This window comes from Cyrtonyx montezumae, unplaced genomic scaffold, assembly GCF_038088225.1.
Source record: "Cyrtonyx montezumae isolate F1298 unplaced genomic scaffold, pur_monq_1.0 scaffold_31, whole genome shotgun sequence".
Classification (NCBI taxonomy): Eukaryota; Metazoa; Chordata; class Aves; order Galliformes; family Odontophoridae; genus Cyrtonyx; species Cyrtonyx montezumae.
Window position 1 is genome coordinate 2,323,972 of NW_027072036.1, and position 19,388 is coordinate 2,343,359.

Below are 19,388 nucleotides of genomic sequence, written 5' to 3' on the forward strand. Positions count from 1 at the left end.
GAGAATCTGATTAGTGGCAGTATCGATCCGCAGCGTGCAGCAGATCTGGAGAAGCTGCAGAGCAGGGTGAACTGCATTACAATCAACAGCGCCTGCCTGCTGTCCCTGGCTGGGAGCACAGCAGAGCCCTGGCCTTGCTTACCCAGCAGGTCCGTGTTTGTCCTTTATCTCAACAAATTCTTGTCCCATTTTCAGCTTCTCCCACTCTTCTTTCCTGGTTTTGATTTTCCGTGGATTCACGTTTCCTCGGTTTGGGTTCTCCTTTTTCTCTTTCTACGGGAGGAAAGGAAAGGGAGGAGGAATCAAACAAAAGCCTTATTTTGCTTTAAACTCACTGGGAACAGGAAGGGATAGGGCAGCTTCAAGAAAACAGATTCTCTGAGAGGGCCAGGTTTGTCATTCGCTTTCCTCACTGCTGAAAGCTCCAACGTCCTCCCAGACAAAGCAGATGGAGCAGAGAGAACAGCAAGAAGACACCACCCAGCTTCCTCAGCACAGTCCAGCATGACGTCAGGGTTACACCCTGGCACGACCACGCTGGGGGCAGCACGACAGCTCTGTCTTCCCTCATCAATTCAGCTCCTGGCCCACGTACCCAGACTGCCAAACCCCACCACTGCTTGCTGGTGTTGTGTGTGCTGTGGATGCCTGCCCACCAAGAGCTGTGCTTTCATGAGCCCTGCTTTCTGTGCCCTGACACGTCCTGGTTCACTCTTCGTCACTCCGACCTGGAAAGAGCAGGACCTGCTCGGATATTTCGGACTTTGGTTGCTCAAAAGCGAATTGAAGTGTGCCCAAAGGGAAGCTTCTGTGGTGTCACTTTCAGCGTGGGTGACCGTGGGTCCCTGGTGAGCAGCCCAGGAGCTCTGCCTGGTGTTTTCAGCTCTGCTGAGCCTCCCCACGGCCGCCCACCCAATGCTGTGGCCTACTCTGGCTCTCCTGAAGGGACCTCTTCTCCTTTTTGTTTTTGACTCTTCCACAATGGAATTTATGACAGCACTGGTGCTGGGCCAGTGGGACCTGCACTGCTTCAACACCAAGCAGAGCCCTCTGCAACACCACACGTACGAAAAGGGCCAGCACAGCCATCTCCTCTGATTGCAACAGCTCCACCTTTGAAGACAACAAATTAAACCTTACTAACAATACAGAGAAGATGGCATTTGGAGAAACACATTAAGGGTACCTTTGTTGCCTTCTTTTTTTTAATTAACGGTGATGAAAGCGAAGCAGATAAAAACTTCTCTGAATTGATCCCCAAAGAGCTTAAGAGAGTAAACCTCAATTTTGGATAGCAACCTCCGAGCCCACAGTTCCTTAATGCTTTCCACCTCCTTTTCCACCCCGACACACTTCTGCTGGCAGAGACCTCCCGTTTCCTCACCCTGTGTTTCCGTTTCTCTTTCATGATATCCTTGGTGTCCTGGAGCATCTTCTCTTTCCAAAGGTCAAAGAAATAGGAAGGATCCGTGTAGAATTTAAGCGCCTCCTTGCCATCGTCCCTAGAACAGGGAGGAGAAAACACACACCAAGCAGGGGCCACGTCATGCATCTGCAGCCCAAAGAAAATAAAGGTCACCACCCCAGACAGCAGATTGGAAGTCTGCAATGAGAAGGACTCATGCTCTGCTCTTGCCTCTGCCCTGGGTTTAAAACAGGCAGCAGAGCCACAGCAGCCTGTCCCAGCTCTCCCACTCGCCACCGCTTTCGCCCTCACACCAACTCTGCATCTCAGCACCTGAAGAGCCAGGCTGCTCTGAGCAGCCACTGGGAGAGCAGCAGCTCTCTCACTCCAACTCCCACTTGCTTGTGTTGCATTCCTGGTGTGAAAAAATCTTCTCCAGCCCGGGCACCCTAAATCACACCAGCAGCGTCCTTGAAACTCGCATGCGCGCGCACACACGCTCTCCTACTCTGCAGTGCAGGCGCGTCTGGCAGAAGACAGCTGCCTCCAGCTATCTGTAATTACTTTTTACCTGTTCAAAAGATATTTATGGATGTGGGCTAAGTCTCTGTATTCTGACCCCCTTACTTCCACCACGTGAGGGATGAAATGGCACAGCAGGACCGCTCGGGAGGACGGCTCCCACCGCCTGCCTCGGTCACATCAGATGTCTCAGGTCAGGCACTGGAGGCCACTGAAGCATCTCCAGACCTACAGGAGCTGCTGCACCCACCTGGGCGAGAGCCACACACAGATGGACGCTCTGCAGTTTGCACTGCAGCTTTCTGGAAAGGAGCCACGGGGCTACAGAGAAGCACAAGAAAAATGCATCATCTGCACAACACCTCGCATGTCTGTGCAGTGCACGCCAAGCCCTGCCCCAAGGCAGTCACTAAAGTGACAGCAAGTAACCAAACGTGTAATTTTCTAGCTATGCTCATTTGTACAGCCTCAAAAGCAAAGTTTCACGTAATCCAAAGGATGGAGATTTCCCAGTGGATCACTATTTCCTACTGAAGATGGCTACTCCAACAAAGCACAGAGGATGGGAGGTGACCTCAGCTGGTTGGGAGGAAGAAGCTTCCTCTGCTAGGGAACGAGTGCCTAAGGAAGTGTTGTGGTGTTACCTGTAAGGGGAAAGAATGTTGAGAGGTGGAGGAGTATTGCAGGTCCCATAGGTTTCAAGGACAGGCACTGGCAGAGAATCTCTGTCGAAGAGCTTCTGGTCCTGAGTAGTGGAGCTTTTGAAGGCCTTCCTGGTGTTAATGCCTTGCAGGGAGACTGTAAGAAAGAGAAAAGAGCAAGTGAAGAGCAGCTTGACCCAGGCCAGCAGCACTGAAGATCAAGCAGCAAACATCTGATTTCAGCTGGAGCTCTTGGTGTGCTCAGTACTTCTTAAGGTCAGGCTCCTTTTCCCACAGATCTCTTGGGAAATCCAGCAGATCTCAGACCACGCCGTGACAAGATCTGCTGCTCTACAGACACAGCTCGAGAGCCACCAGTGTGGTTTCAAACCCCCTCCACCACGGCTCAGGAAACCCACAGCCTCCCAGCTGCCAAAGAATGAGATCCACACGGAGATGTGCTACCAGCAAACCTCTCCTCAGCCAACGGGAGCTCACACGGCCGCACTGGGAAGGGCTGGAACAGTCCCTCTGGGCCAGGAGGAGAAGACACCAATCACAGCAGCGGGCTCGTTGTAGGGCCACGAAGCAGCCATGCTCAGAGAGCCTTTACTGCGCTTTGTCTGCGAGGTCTGTGCTGCCCTCCATTACCTTCCTCCTCTTTGGGATCCAGCTGAGTGACTTTGACTTGCAAGCGGTCAACTCTCTCGACAAGAACGCTCACCCGAGAGGCAAAAGTGTTGGCTTGGGTGAACAGCTCTCCAAATATGTCTTCTGCAAATTTACCTGCAACGTTAAAGTGACCGCGTTACCCTCGCGAGCCGCACCAAACCACGTCCCATCCCCCACTCTGTTTTCTTCAAGAAAGAAAGAAAGAAGAATGAACTTCTCGAGCCCGCTGGGGCTGGGTGCACCGCTCCCTCCCGCCAGAAGCTGACATTTCTGAGGGATCTTTAGGCCACGAAGAAACAATTGAGACATGCTTTCAAGTCGGTATTAGAGCAATGAAAAAGTGGGCTGACAACGTAACGCTGGCCTGAGTCTGGATGGGTCTGTAGGTCCTTTAAGATTCTCCGCTGTTCTGTTTATTAGACAAGACAACACAGACTTTTATTGCTCTGGAGAAGCTCAAAGGCTCCGGGCCTCCAGCAGGCCTGCCTCCAGGGTAACTGCACATATTTACAAGCTCAAAGAGCTCTGGAACCAGAGAGCAGACCCAGTCCTTGATCCTAAAGCCTGAGCTATAACCGCAGACAAAAGCACTGACCCTTTTGTTCCTTCAGGTGGCAGTGTCTGAAAAATTGATGCATTCACGTTTATTCTAAATCAAAACCAAAAGGGAACTTCTCCAACAGGAATATTCTGTCTGTAACAGCTTGGGTTGCCCAGTGGGCTGTGATGAAAAACATCATCCATCGTTTGGATGGCGAGAGCGCCTCGGGGCCTGGACTGGGAGCATGCTGCACCACTCCCCAGCGCAACAAAAGGACGTCCCCCATCCTTAGGAGTTTCAGGTCTGCACGCACAACGAGAGGTGACCACAGGTAGACAGAGATGGGTGAAGTGAAAGAAAAGCAAGAACCCACAAGGAGAGCCGCCTTTTTCGCTCTGCTCTGCAGCAGAAGCTGAAAGCAGGAACCCCAAATCACGCAGAGGACAGCACGGATGGGAACGGACTTGGCACCGACAGCAGCCAGGCCCATCGAGCTCCCACTGATGGGAAACATTTCCAGCCACGGCTGCTGACTGTGAGGCTGCTCCCAATCCGCCGTCTGGTTTTGTAAGCGCATCATCATATGGTCAACAGTTTGTTCTGGAGTCTGTTACTCCTAGAGATCCTCCCCGACATTCAAGAAAGGATAACCAGTGGGAAGCCTGACTTGAGCAGCAACTCAGGAAAACGTGGCTGCCTGCAGCAAGGCACATGGGAAGGAGCCCCTCCGTGGGGCACAGCAGTGGCAGCCACCAGTGCCTGCAGGAACACTTGCAGCAGCTCTGAGCTGACACCACAGCTCGCTCGTTCCCCCCTTATCAGCTCTTTGTTCGCCATGCCACGCAGTTCTCCTTACACCACCCAGCACAGAGAACAAGCCAGGTTAAAAATCAACCTCCTCCGCCCTTCCTGGTGGCAGCAGTGCCAGCTTCGAGCACCTGCAGGAGGGAAATGCTGGATGTGAACTTCAACTGACCTCCTCCCTCAGCCCTCCCAGACAGCACCGGCTCCACGCACGCTGTGCTAACTCTCTGCCAGCTCTCCCTAAACTCATGGGGAGGGCCGCAGCCCCAAGGACAGCTCTGGCAGCAGCCAGAGTGCAGCAGGCCTGAGTTCACACTCAGGATCCCAGTGTCCCACGTACAGGTTTGGATGGGGTGAAGCAGAGATCCACTCTCAGTTTAGCTACTTGGACTGCTGCAAAGTGCACCTTGTGATCAGAGCTCTCTGTCAGGCACTGGCAGGAAGGCAGACGGTGTGATTCAGGAGGACTCTCCATCTTTAGCTCGTGGAGTCTGCAGCAGCACACAGCCAGCTCCTCCAGCACGCTGCCAGCTGCGATCGCAACGAAGGGGAAACTCGCTGGGATATGAAAGTTTGACAAGATTTATGTTTGCGTCTTTGTAAAGAGACGGTGCTGCACTAGGCATGGCTGATTATTCACTTGACAGAGCTGTCACAGCCTACCAAACCCGCTCCGCGTACGAGGTGGGAGTGGATTTCTTTCTCCAAATAAGAGAGGTAAAGGAGGGGGCAGGAGTCTGGCCAGCCGGTGCGAGCAGGGAGCCACACAGGGTCAGCTGGAGCCATCCCCCCGCAGTGCTCTGCTCCAGGTACCACAGCCATCCCGGGGCACCTTCCCTTGAAAGAAACCTGGCTGCCATTTGGTGTCCAGCGCTGTGCTGTCTCTGCAGATGTGGAGAGGCTTTGGATCTCTGAGCTGCACAAGGGCGGTCTAAACCTGCAGGATCTCACCAGGGCTCTGCTGCACTAACCCGCCGCACGCCTTCGGACTGGGATTAGCTCTCCCTGCAGCTGAGATCTGCACAGCTTCACTGCCTTCTTCCTCCTCATTTCACATGCACGAGATGGATTTTCCTCACGCTCCGCAACCATCTTGGCTGCCAGACCCAGCACACGAACACAGGGTCAGCAGAACATGAGCAGAGAGTCGGATGCTGCCTGCACGGTGACACCTGCACAGCGCGGTGACAGAACGTGGCACTGAGCAGGGCGATGGCGGCCCCGACTCCAGCAGCAGCCATGGATTTCACTGCTGGAAACGAGGTTCCCCTGCCACGTCCATGCTCTGGCAGGAGGTGAGGGGCTCACTCTGCAGAGCAAGGCACACAGCACTGATAAGCCCGACAACACGCTCGTTTGATTCTCAAAGACTCGCTTCAAGGGCAAGGGCGGCTCATCAGGAGCCAGAGCATTTCAAGAGAGTACAGAGTCATCCCACGGAGACTACAATTAACTCTTATAAGTTCATAAGTTCATAAGTTCATAAGGTTGGAAAGGACCTATAAGATCATCTAGTCCAACCATCCTCCTATCACTATCTCTACCCAACTACTAAATTAAGTCCTTAAGCACCTCATCTAAACGCTTCTTGAACAGCGCTAGGGATGGTGCCTCAACCACCTCCCTAGGCAGGCCATTCCAGTGCCTGACCACTCTTTCAGAAAAGAAATGCTTCCTGAGGTCTAATCTAAATCTTCCCTGGCGCAACTTGTGGCCATTCCCTCTCGTCCTGTCATTATTTATCAGGGAGAAGAGGCCCACCCCCTCCTCACCACAACCCCCCTTCAGGAAGTGGTAGAGTGCAATAAGGTCTCCTCTGAGCCTCCTCTTCTCCAGACTGAACAATCCCAGCTCCCTCAGCCGCTCCTCATAAGACTTGTGCTCCAGGCCCCTCACCAGTTTTGTTGCCCTTCTCTGAACACGCTCCAGGGCCTCAATGTCCTTCTTGTAGTGAGGGGCCCAAAACTGAACACAGTACTCGAGGTGGGGCCGCACCAGAGCTGAGTACAGGGGGATGATCACCTCCCTGCTCCTGCTGGCTACACTATTTCTAATACAGGCCAGGATGCTGTTGGCCTTCTTAGCCACCTGGGCACACTGCCGGCTCATGTTGAGCCGAGCATCAACCAACACCCCCAGGTCCTTTTCCTCTCTACATTCTTCAAGCCATTCTGCCCCAAGCCTATAGCATTGCATGGGGTTATTGTGGCCAAAGTGCAGGACCCGGCACTTGGTCTTATTGAACCTCATCCCATTTTGCTCAGCTCAGCTGTTCAGCCTATCCAAATCCCTCTGAAGGGCCTCCCTACCCTCAGGCAGTTTGACACATCCTCCCAGCTTTGTGTCATCTGCAAACTTACTGAGGGTACACTCAATTCCCTCGTCTAGGTCATCAATAAAGATATTAAACAAGATGGGCCCCAAAACTGACCCTTGGGGGACACCACTCGTTACAGGACGCCAGCTGGACTTAACTCCATTAACCACTACCCTCTGGGCACGGCCCTCCAGCCAGTTCTCCACCCAGAGAAGAGTGAACCTGTCCACACCACGGGCTGCCAGTTTCCTTAGGAGAATACTGTGGGAGACCGTGTCAAAGGCCTTGCTGAAGTCCAGGTAGACTACATCAACAGCCTTTCCCTCATCTACCTGTCTGGTCACCCAGTCATAGAAGGAGATGAGGTTGGACAAGCACGACCTGCCCCTGGTGAACCCGTGCTGGCTGGGTCTGATCCCTTTATTGCCATGCACGTGTCGTGTGATCTCCCTCAATATCATCTGTTCCATAACTTTCCCTGATACCGAGGTCAGGCTGACAGGCCTGTAGTTCCCCGGGTCTTCCTTACGGCCTTTCTTGAAGATGGGAGTCACATCGGCAAGCCTCCAATCTTGTGGGACCTCTCCAGATAACCAGGAATGCTGATAGATGGCAGAAAGTGGCTCGGCAATCACCTCTGCTAGCTCCCTAAGCACCCTTGGGTGGATCCCATCTGGCCCCATGGACTTGTGGCAGTTCAGATGGAGGAGAAGATCTCTGACCGTCTCTGCTTGAATCACAGGGGGTGCATTATGCACCCCGTCCCGGACTTCCAGGTCAGGGCAAGTACCATTTGGATAACTGTCCTGTCTATTAAAGACAGATGTGAAGAAGGCATTGAGAACCTCAGCCTTTTCCTTATCATCTGTGGTTATATTGCCTGCCTCGTTGAGTAAAGGAGGGAAATTTTCCTTAGTTTTTCTCCTGCTGTTAATATATTTGTAAAAGGGTTTCCTGTTCTCCTTTACAGCAATAGCCAGCCTAATTTCAAGCTGGGCTTTAGCATTTCTAATTTTCTGCCTGCAGATCTTGGCCAGTTCTCTGTAGTCACCCCAAGTAGCCTGACCCATCTTCCAGAGGACATAGACTCTCCTTTTCTCTCGGAGTCTCAACAAAAGATCCCGGTTCATCCACACTGGTCTTTTGCTCCTCCGGCTTGACTTACAGGACTCCGGGACTGCCTGCTCCTGTGCCTTTAAGATTTCCATCTTGAAGAGCATCCAGGCTTCCTGGACCCCTTTACCCTTCAGGAGCAAGTCCCAAGGGACCCTTGCAACAAGTGTCCTGAACAGGTCAAAGTCTGCCCTCCGGAAGTCCAAGGTAATAGTTTTGCTAGTCACCCTCTTGACGGCACCCAGAATAGCAAACTCCACCATTTCATGGTCACTCTGGCCAAGACAATCTCCAACCTTCACATCCCCTACTAGTCCTTCCCTGTTAGTGAAAAGTAGGTCAAGCAAGGCATCTCCCCTGGTAGGCTCTTGCACCAGCTGAGTCAGGAAGCAATCATCCACACATTCTAGAAATCTCAAGGACTGCTTCCTCTGCGCAGTATTGTATTTCCAGCATATATCAGGGAAGTTGAAGTCCCCCATGAGAACAAGTGCTGGCCATCGTGCAACATCTACGAGTTGTTTATAGAACATCTCATCTATTTCTTCATCCTGACTAGGTGGTCTGTAACAGACCCCCACCACGATGTCACTCCTAAGGACTATCCCCCTGATCCTTATCCATAGACACTCTACTTTGTCATTCCCAACCACTAGTTCTTCAACATCAAAACACTCTTTGATATAGAGAGCTATGCCACCACCCTTTCTTCCCTGTCTATCCCTTCTGAAGAGCTTGTAGCCATCAATCCCAGTATTCCAGTCATGGGAGAGGTCCCACCATGTTTCTGTAATAGCTACAAGGTCATAGTTAGCCTGCCTCACAATGGCTTCAAGCTCTTCTTGTTTATTGCCCATGCTGCGTGCATTGGTATAGATGCACTTCAGCTGAGATATCTGCCTCACCCCTTTTTTCAGCACAGCCTCCTTAGGCTCTTTACTGGAGAGCCCTGTTTTATCCCCTTCCCCCGTCACAGCTAGTTTAAAGCTCTCTCAATGAGTCTTCTCTCCTCCCATGCCACGCAGGCCCACGTTTTCACCGTGGCCTTTCCAAGGCTATGGGGCAGCCCAGCAGAGAGCTGAGCTTGGTGCTGCCATTTGTGTGAGCAGCCCCGAGCCCCCAGCGCTCCGCAGGCAATGCTTGGAGCCTTTGGGCCTTGCAAGGTGGCAAACAGCAGGGGCAAACTGGCAGCTCCTGCACGGGTGCTTTAATTATCTTTCATTAAAAAGAAGTCTACTTCCACGCCGTAGCTTCGGCACAGTCAAGCTCCATTTAGTAGCGCACGCAATTACAGGCACATTCTCTGACACAAGATCCTGGCTGCTCTCAGAGCCTCCCATTTTACAAGCCTGAGTTGTGCTCCATCCTTCCATCTGCAGCTTCGCTGCAGCCTCTCACACGCACACACACACGCACGCGTGCACCCCCTCCCCAGCTTCTCCTGGATGGGGAAGGCAGGGGGACCAGGGATATGAAATTAGCATCGGATTTCTTTAGGAAAACATTTTAGCATTACCCGGGGAAGGCAGATGGGGGAGAAATAGGAACACAAGAGTAGAAAGGGAGCTAAATAAAGAGCACTAGCGACTCCTGAGGGCAACGCGCAGGCTCGCCATGGTACTCACTCAGGCTGCCCAGCTGTCGAATGACATTTGCCAGGGTGATGTTGGTCATGCATTCCAGCTCGCTTCGAACGCTAGGCAACGTCTGACGGCACAGGTGCCTTGGCTCAATGTTCCTCGTTACTAACGGCATGGTGGACCTGCTTCAGGCACTGTTCTGAAAGATGAAAAACAACCCAAAAAAGAAACAGGAAAGGATTACTCAACCGCAAATTCCAGGCACACCAGAGCCATGGTGTTCGTTTTTCCTGCTCTCAAATGGCTTTATTTATAAGCCTCCTTTCCCCCCTTCCCCGACCTTATAAAACTGGTTCTTCAGAAATAAAGATCCCGCTGTTCTGCGACTCGTGGTGACAGCACAGTCCCACCGGCTCAGGTACAGAGGCAGAGATGGAAAACTCCACAGCTTCAGCCACACGCGTGCACGGCGCTGCCACCATCACCGCCATTCCCCTCCTACCCATCCGTCCTCCTTCCTTCCCTCAAAACCTTCCTCGAGGCCACGTTACACTGCAGATGGAGAGCTCTGCTTAAAGCGAGAGGGCAGGAGATGGGGGAAGGACAGCAGGGCTCCTCCTGCAGCAGCACAGCACGGCTCTGCTCAACAACAGGAAGCGCCCGCAGCTGACCAGGAAACTTTCTGGTGACCGGTCCGCATCCTGCAGGCTGCACCCGGCTTCCCTTGGGAAATCCCCCGGGCCTGGGTTTACACTGGGCCATTGTTTTCATGGCAGATTGAGGGAGCCCTAATGAGGATAAAGTGCTTTCAGGCTCAGGTCGGCCCCTCTGAGGGAGGAAATTCTCCTTTGCCAACGCATCCAACCAACGAACTCCCATCTCGTGAGGTGTGCCCCCAGATGGACGGACACCCCGTACGCGGAGCGAGCAGCACAGCGCAAGCCTCAAATGTTCCAAACCCGGTGAAAGCAAACACATCCCAACTTCGTGATTAATTTACAAGGGGAAAGAATCGCTTTTCTAGGTCAGCTGAGGAGCAGCCCAAGTGAAGCAGCCAGCTCCCATGTGATAGGCATGCTGATCTGCTCGGGCTGGGTGTAAAAATAAAACAGGAAGCTAACAGCTTGGGGAACATGGCTTCCTGTCACCAACAGCAAAAAACCAAGAACCATAAAAAATCAGCTGTTTGCTCTTGACTTTGAGCCACCCTTTGATAGTCTCTGTGGCAGCTGGCAGCTTATCTTTGAGGTCCAGGAGTCCTTCCTGGATGCTTTTCTATCAGGGTGTTAAGAGGAAGAAGTGGGCATTATCCCTCCTAATTACCTCACGAGCCAGATTTTGAATTGCTAAATGTGACCCATTAAGGCAGAGGAGTTGGAGTGCTGGGCGCAGGGCTATCTCCCCACCAAGCAGATGGAGGATGCCACTCTGAGCCAGGGGCTGCCGTGTGCTCAGCCCTGCACCAGGGAAGGGGCCCCAAAACCACGCAGCTCTGAGCAGGAGGGAGCTGGGTTCGCCCCCAGATAGAGAGAAGCTGAGGTCGAGGGGGTCTGAGGTCCACGCTGCTCTCTGCCATGTCCGAGTGCTGCAGCAGCCACCAGTAACTGCTGAGATATTTAAAGCACAGAGTGAACCGAGGGAGGACTCTGACCTTCGCTTCCAAACACCCCGTGTTTTATTGATTACAGCCCAAGCCCTACAATCTTTTCGCCAGCTTTAGCGCTCCAAGCCAGACAAACTTTCCCAGCTCCCCCCAGACTGCAGTCTGCAGCTCTCGTAAACAAGGCAGCATTTGCAGGCTGCCTGCATCGAGCTTCTCCCTCGTGCTCCCCAGGGCTCGGTGGGATCTGCAGAGCTGGGACAGACACCGAGCCCAGGCAGAAGGGGGAGAGATGCGAGTGTGTGTGTCATAAAATGAGCTAATAAACCAACCACAATAACGACAGGTGTGCCAGGTCAGAGGGGTGCGCTGATTTCTGCATTTATATGGAAAAGAGGGCAGAAAAATGGAGTAGCACTCCCCAAATACCTGTGCACAAACACCAGCCTGAAGTATGTCCCTGCCTATACCTCGTCTGTGCTTTCCCTACCCCGAAATGTTTGGCTCCAAAGCCTGTTGTGAAGCTAAAGGCAAAGAGTCAAGGAGCAGATCGCCTCTTTACGATTGCACTGCACAACTGCAGCATGAATCTGCACCAGTGCAAGACAGCCAGCAGCGATAAGGGCTAAGAAAAACACTCCCTTTATAGCCTAGCTCATCCTGGCAGCCACCCCCACCCTCCCAGCACAGCCTGCCACACTCCACTGCAGAATCAGGAGTTTCGCCCTTGTGACGGCTCCGACAGCGTCCTCGCCCAGCACGGCACCGCTGCTTCCCAAGGCAACAGGACGGCCCTGCTGCCCCTAACCCCAGCCAGGAGCTGGCAGGCAGCAGCGAGACGTGAAGGCATTAACCCTGCACAGCACTGGAGATGAGCGAGGCAGGAAGGATGGGACACTTCTCTGCTCCTACAGCGGCGCTGGGTGACAGGCACAGAAAGCGACGTCCCCTCTTGGCTGTGAGATTTCAGATGTGCTTTGCAGCACGGACAGAGGAAATCCGGGACCCACAGAGCACGGTGGCAATGTTAAAAGACAGCGGTGCCCCCACGAGGAGGCAGTGCCCTGCTGGACCTCCTTTATCCCCATCAGCCTTTGGTGGGAAGGTATGGAGATAACAGCTAATGGGCTCCTGTAAAACCTTCATGCCTCACGAGTAGGTGGGACAAAGATTAATAGTCCTGATTGGAAAATAAGCGGTGTATTTTGAAAGCAGCAGCCGGGAGGGGCAGGAAATAAAGCGTGGAGAAGGGACAGCGTCTGAGAGAGCGGAGGGAGGAGGAAGCAGAGCACTGCAGACAGCACGAGGTGTGCAGCTGGGGGCAGGGGAGGGACACAGCAAGCCAAGCAAGGAAGGGCCAGAGCCAAAAAGGCCTTCCAGGAGGTTCCTGCTTTTGTTCCTTTAAAAGAGTCATTAAGAAACTGATTGACAGCAAGCTACCAGCGAGGGCCATCCAGAACCTCTTTCCTTTCCATAGTCAGGGCTTGACAGCACAGCAGTTTTCCACCCCAGCTAGCCAGAGTGGTCACCAGGCATTAGTCACTGTCACGTAACTACTGCAGGCCATATATTATAAATAAATCCCACCATTCAGAAGCGAGTTAAATGAATGGTGAGGCCAAAAAACCCAAAAACAGTCCTTATCTTTTTGGGCAAAGATAAGCATTTCCACTCACTCATCAACGCTGAAGATCAGATTTGTTTCAGTGCTGCAGTTTGGGGCACTTATTAGAAACCAGAGGGAATGCTCTGAGGGCACAGAGCTCCTGCCCCAACCTCACTGCAACCGGGGGGCACAAAGTACAGCAAAAGGAAAGTGCCCCTGTGAAACATGACTGCCTGCAGCAGATTTGCAATGAGTGTGGAGGGGAAAAAAAACACAAACAAGAAAGGCACCCAAGTGAAACGCAGCTTGAGCTGTGGGAGCAGAGCTGAGCACTCCTTGCTGGGTGCAGAACACTGCTGCTGGGGACAGTGGAAGGGAACTCAGCACCCAGCCCCGTTCAGCACACCCATCCTGCTGGCTGCTGTGCCCCACACCTCCCCAAGGAACGAGGACTGAGGGTTTTCCTTGTGTTCACAAACGTTTTTCTCTCCCTCTCATGAAGCAAAACCTGCTCGGGTGAGCGTTTCTTCCCCAGCATCCAAACCACGGCCAGCAGCACGGCAGGCTCTGAGCCTCCTCACGGTGGCAGCGACTAAAGCCAAAGCACCCAGAGCCCGGCTTCACCCCACAGCTCTTCCCCCTCCTCCTCCTCACTCCAGCAGGGCACTGCCAGCACCCCTCATCCTCTCCCCTCAGTCCCAAAACACTCACACGAGTGCCGGCCCCACTCACAGCCCCATGCTGGCCTGGAAAGTTTGCTGAGCACGACAAGGCAGGATCCACACTGCTGGATTCCTAGCGATCCTGCAGCACAACGGGCACCTCGCTGCCAGGGCTCGCAGTGCTCTGCTCCACGTGGCCTCCCCTCAGCTCCTGTGCTGGTTTTGCTCTGTGCACAGCATCTCAGACTCCTGGTATTGCTCCAGGAAAGCAGGCTTTTGTGTGCAGTGCTGCAAGCAGGAGCGCCTGGCCCACCCAGTTTTAAGCAGGTTCTGATTTTGGCAGTCGTCGCTGGGGTGCTGGGGAACAAAACACGGGCTGGGAAAGGCCATTTCTGCTTCTCCTAACCTGGCACTCGGAGAGGAGCACGCGGGGAGCTGAAGGGAAGCACACTGCTGTAGGATTTCTGGTCGGCAACTCATCGACTGCTCTCCCCGGGAGCCCTGCTGCAGCAGATCACACGGGAATCCTGGTGCTGGATTAGCATCAAGCACAATCGGTTTGCTTCAAGCACGAGCCCTCGCACAAAGCCACGTCTTATTGACTGGTTGTAATAAACAGGGCTGGCACAGGGAAATTGGACAACTGTTACCAACAATAAAGGAGACAGACTTTGATTGCGAGTATTGGGGAGCAGCGCGGGGACGTTTTAGGATGGAGCCTTTGCTTTCCGACGCCGGTTCTGTCAGCTGAAAACAGCGACTCGGAGCAAATACTCCTTAACAAGCAGCTGGGAGGCTGCACAGCAAGACAGGAGCCGTGCTTTCTGCAGCTAGCACAGGCAGCATGGTGGTGTGGGGAAGGCAGGCAGGGCTGCAAGGTGAGACGTGTGTGCAATGCACACAAAGAGCTGTAAATAACAGCAGAGCTCGATGGAGAGATCTGGCAAGCTTCTCGTGACCGGGCAGCATAGCATTAGTGGGAGTCACCTGGGTAATTCCCCGCACGGTGTGACACACCACCTCTCAGATCAGGGACCATCTGCAAATAAATCTGGACCCCGGCAGGGATATCATCTGTCACAGTGTCTGGTGCAGCACAAAACACCTAGGGAGGACAGAGCCCATTTTTGGGGAAGGGGAGGAAAACGGAGCTCCATTTTCGGGTCCACCGGGGTGAGCAGTCATCGTGCTCGCAAAGAGCTGCTGCCTGGACGTGAACAGGCAGAGGGCAGAGAGCCTCAGAGAGAGCCCTCCGAGTGCCCGTCGGGGGATGAGCTGCAGCAGCAGGCTTGGGAATGAGGGAGGAAGGAGATAATCAGATCTGAAATTCCCATCAGTATGGAATGAGACTTAACTCAGTCGCTTGCCAACGCAGACTGACTGTTCTTTCTAATGTCTGTGACAACTCTGCCTCAAATTTCAAGCTTCTCTCAGCAGTAACTACTCCCCCATGCAGCTGTAATGGCCAGAAAGAGACTGGCTTTTATGTAACCCCAAAAGGCGAGCAGAAAGGGAAGCAGCAGCCACACACACACACACACACACACACACAGAACTGGGAAAAAAATATTCAGCAGAAGGCTCTGCTGAGCGCTCAGGGCGATATCCAAGCTCACAATGCAGCCACAGAGAAGTGGGATGCAGCAATCAGAAACGCTCCGCTTACACACTCAGAGAGAGACCCAGCAATCAGTGCTGCATCCGAGCAATAGGGAGCGAAATTACAGAGCAAAGTGCCATGCGATGCCACAAACCCCATCCCGCCAGCTGTAACAAGCATTCATTCCCAAAAACACATCACGGGCTCATCTGTCATTACGGGCCCAGCCTGCCAGCAGCTGAGCAGCAGTCAGCAGCGAAGGGCAGCTGCAGGGCTGCCTCCTTTCACAGTGCTCTGTTCTCCCCGTGGGCAGCGGCGGAGATGCACGGGTAAATCCCCACGCGTGGGGAGGAGCCGCACACCATCTCCTACCACTGCTGCTTTGGGAAAGCATGGAGCTACCCAAAGCATGGCTTCTCCTCTGCAGCAGACCCCCCCAAAGCACCCACCATGTAACAGCCCACTCCAACCACCCCCTCCCCAGAAGCCCAGGGTGCAATGCAGCAGTGAGCAAGGAGCCATGCAGGCAGCAGCACGGGGCAGGAGCAGCGCCGCACTTCTCCAGGGCCACGTTCTGACATTGGGAAGCATCAGCCCTGCTCTCACAGAGCAACAGCACGGTGCCCAGCACGCCACACAGCTCCTGGGGCAACAAACAGCCACCCTGCTCGGCTGGAGAGGGCCTCACTGGGCGCTGCTGCTCGTGGGGAACACACGGCCCCCCATCCCCCCCACAGCCTCTGCAGGGCTGCAAGCACAGCCTGCTGACCTCGGCATTTTCTACCCCTGGAACCAAGCTGTCGCCCTCATGGATGCTTTCATTCGTTTTGCTGACCAACTCAAACAAAGAGGGTCACCCGGTGCTCCCATCAGCGCCCGAGCGGAGCACGGGCAGAACAAACACACCCAAATGTGACTCGAGATGTGCCAGGAGAAAGGCAGCTCGGCTCAATTAAACAGAGCTGTCAGGGATTTGATCCTCAGAATACGGAGCTATTGATTAAACAGGAATTAAAGCTCGGAAACAGAAAGGTTTCAAGGTCTTTGCTGTGAGGATCCACGTCAGGAGGGAGACAGGGCTCCTTCTGCACACACAGCTCTGGCTTTGCTGCCTCCTAGGAAACAGGAGCAGCAGCAGGAGAACACTCCCCATTAAATCTAGGAGAGATTCTGGCACGGACACAAGGTTGGTGGTGATAATGCCTCAATCAACAGGTAGCTGCCGTGTGCTCAGGGCCACAGAAGGCCCTGCGAGGCTCTCAGTTACTCCAGGAGCACACTGGGCAGCGGGCACAAGAGCTGGCCCCCATACGAGCAGAGCCCAAACCCCAGCGAGGGCTGTTCAGTGAGCACAGCACGGCACAGCGAGCTGTAGGGTGCAGCTCCTGCCCACCTCACCCCTCCTTCTGGGCAGAGCAGCTCTGCCTCCTTCACTGCAAAGCTCAGCCCCCGCTCCTTTAAGGCTCGGCTCAACTATTGGGATGAACGGAGTAGGAACAAACCGGTTCCAAGTGTTTTCTATACAGCTCAACTGCTCTTTCAGTTTCCACTCACGCCTGGATAATTATATCACAGCTCCGAGTGCCCCCACCCTTCTGCTGCACTTGGGGAATACTGCAAAGATAAGTCTTTTCTTAATTATTAAATGTAAATAGCTCATTAAATATAATCCAATTACTTTAATTGTAAGAAAAAGGAAGTAATTACAATATGTACACGCATTCTTGCCTGAACAGCTTTAAATCTCTGAAACGAATCTTCGCAGCATTAATATTTTAAGTTAACCTTTGACACGAGCAAAAACACAGAGAGCCCACGACGCTCCCCAGAAGTGCTGTGTCTGTCAGGATCCCAAACTACACCAAAAACAGCGACAAGGGGACGGCCTGGGGAGGAGAACAGCAGCTCAGTGAAGCCATAGCAGAACGGGAGGTTATCTGACAGCAGGAGGCAGAAGTCCAACCATGACCCACTCGTGCTGCCCGCACTCCAACAGCCCTCTGCTAAATCGTGGCCCACACCGAACAGCCCCAGTCCCCCCAGTCTCTCCTCGTAGGGCACACTCTCCAAGCCCTCGCTGCCCTTCTCTGGAGCTGCTCCAGCACCTCCGTGCCCGTTCTGCACTGAGGTGCCCAGCACTGAGCACAGCACTCGAGGTGAGGCCTCAGCAGTGCTGAGTGCAGGGGCAGGATGACTTCCCAGTGCTGCTCAGCACCCCATTCAGCCCACAGTCCGCCAGCACACAGAGCTCCCTTTCCATCAGGCAGCTTTCCAGCCACTCCTCCCCACACTTTTAGGGTACCTGGGGTTGCTGTGCCCAAAACACAGGACCTGACATGACACTTGGCCCTACTGAAACTCACCCAGTTAACTCCGGGCTCTGCCTCTACCCCAAATTACAGAGAGATTCAATACCATCCCTTGACAGAGCCGATCTCTGCAGATGAAGAGGGATCAGGCTGCATTAGGGATGCTAAAGACACGAGTCCTTCTACCAAAGCTCACCACGAGGTCTGTAACAAGCTGCTGCACAGAAACCCGTCACGTGAAGCCAGAGCCTGGCTGCAACCTCCCCGACACAGCGCTGCTCCTCAGCAGGTTCTGAGCACGTTAATGGCGAGAGCCTCCAGCTCTGCCTGAAGGGGAAGTGGCCAGCAACACAACGGAAGGGTTTTACAGGAGCTACACGCCTTCCTCCAGCACACGACTCTGGCATTGAAAGGCAGGATCTGGGTGTGTGCACCGTTGTGTGTGTGTGTGTGTGTGTGTGTGTGTGCTTTGCAGCTGCAAGGCCAAACCCCTCAGCGTGAGCTTTCTCTTACGGTGCACAAAAGCAGGGTGCCTGAAAGGAACTCGCTTCCGCTCCGGCAAGCACTCAGCAAACTATTTGCTGGGCTAAGGGGTGGTCGGGGAACTTTCACCCATCCATTCATCCGGGGCTGCCGTTCCCCCTCCCTCTCAATTAAATCCCATTTTTTGCACTCCATGCATGAACCGTGGCTACGCCAATACATCAGATATTGTGGCTGATAGCCTCCTCTGAATGCCACTTAAAGCCCTCCAGCACGGAGCTGCCTGAAAGCAAAGCATCGCTCATTCATCGAGCAGCAGCAAAGACTTCTGCTACACGCAGACTCCAAGCAAGGCTCTCAGAAGCAGGGAGAGGGCATCCAGTGAAAGAGGAAGCGAGAAATTTAAACCACATTCGACCTTATTATACAAGGGGTCAACAAAGTGCTCTGCAGAACCGTGCAGTGTGAGAGCAGACCCAGGCCGGACTCGCCCCTGGGTGGTGACACCGCCGGGCTGTGGGGGAAAGCAAAGGCCACAAGCAGCTCCTGCACGGAGGCAGATGGAGGGGTGAGGGCTGCAGCATTACCTCATGCACGGGGCGAGGAGCACAGAGTGCTGGGCTGGGAGGAACCTTCCCCTCCTCCTCCATCTGAAATGGTTTTTTTCCCCCCCCCTCGGGATTTCCAGCATCTTATCAGCGGAGCCTCTTTGAAGCACCGCAAAGTGGCGTTGCTCATCATTGCAGTAATGATAGTAAATAAGCTCCGGTATTTTGTTGAGCCTTTTCCTTCTGCTTTACAAACAAAAGGTCAGAGTCATTAGCCCAGTTTTACAAGGAGAAACGGGAGCTCAATGCTCTGCAGCATCACAGGGAACGGCAGTGACCGGCCAGGACACAGAACCGACACCAGGAGCAGCCACTCCAGCCATTGGGGGCCATGTACACAGCCAAAGAGCAACAGGCGTGCAGGGCAGCAGCCCTCCCCGCTGACCTTCTCCACCTTAAGACCACACTTCGTGGGCTTCGTTTCCCTGCAGCAGCCCTAACCCTTTGTGAACTCAGCCGGTACCCGTGGCACAGCAGGGCAGCACGCCCCGTGTCTGTCCAACGCCAGCTGAAAAGACGCTCCCTTTTACACGCTGTGCTTTACAACTGGATGCTCACCTCAGAACCACGTGTGGCAAGAAGAGGGTCTGTGCTTCCCAAGGACGCTGGCCAAATGAGAGCACCAGCGTGCGTGTGAAAGGAGTCAGTCTGACAGAGCAAGCAGGAGTAGCTTTTAGCACAGAGATCTGCACACACTGTCCCTCTGCAGCACACCTCGCCACGCAGAACCGAAACCTTCAGAGCCACGGCCACGGAGCAGCAGAAACCAAGCCCTAAGAACAAGAGCTGAGTGCTGCCACCCTGCAGGCAGCTCCCAGCCCAGCTCCGCATCGCAGCATCCCCTAAAGCCCTGCTTCTCCCACAGGGGCCCAGGGCTGAGCACACGCCGAACGCTCCGCCCGCCCCTCGTGACACCAAGGTTCAC

General features: G+C 53.9%; 1 protein-coding gene across 3 annotated transcripts in view; it reads right to left on the reverse strand.

Annotated features, from left to right (window-relative positions):
• Positions 1-19,388, reverse strand: part of WASF2 (WASP family member 2) — a 28,372-nt gene that overhangs the window by 4,811 nt on the left and 4,173 nt on the right. The window contains exons 1-6 of one of the 3 annotated variants that reach the window (XM_065744441.1): positions 9,936-10,097; positions 9,641-9,794; positions 3,220-3,354; positions 2,572-2,725; positions 1,385-1,502; positions 143-273 (exon numbers count right to left, since the gene is read on the reverse strand). In XM_065744441.1, the coding sequence (XP_065600513.1) occupies positions 143-273; positions 1,385-1,502; positions 2,572-2,725; positions 3,220-3,354; positions 9,641-9,770 (668 nt within the window). In that variant the 5' untranslated portion in view covers positions 9,771-9,794; positions 9,936-10,097. Of the gene's footprint in view, positions 1-142; positions 274-1,384; positions 1,503-2,571; positions 2,726-3,219; positions 3,355-9,640; positions 9,795-9,935; positions 10,098-19,388 lie in introns of those variants that run through there. The other 2 variants (XM_065744442.1, XM_065744440.1) reach the window with 2 other exon arrangements.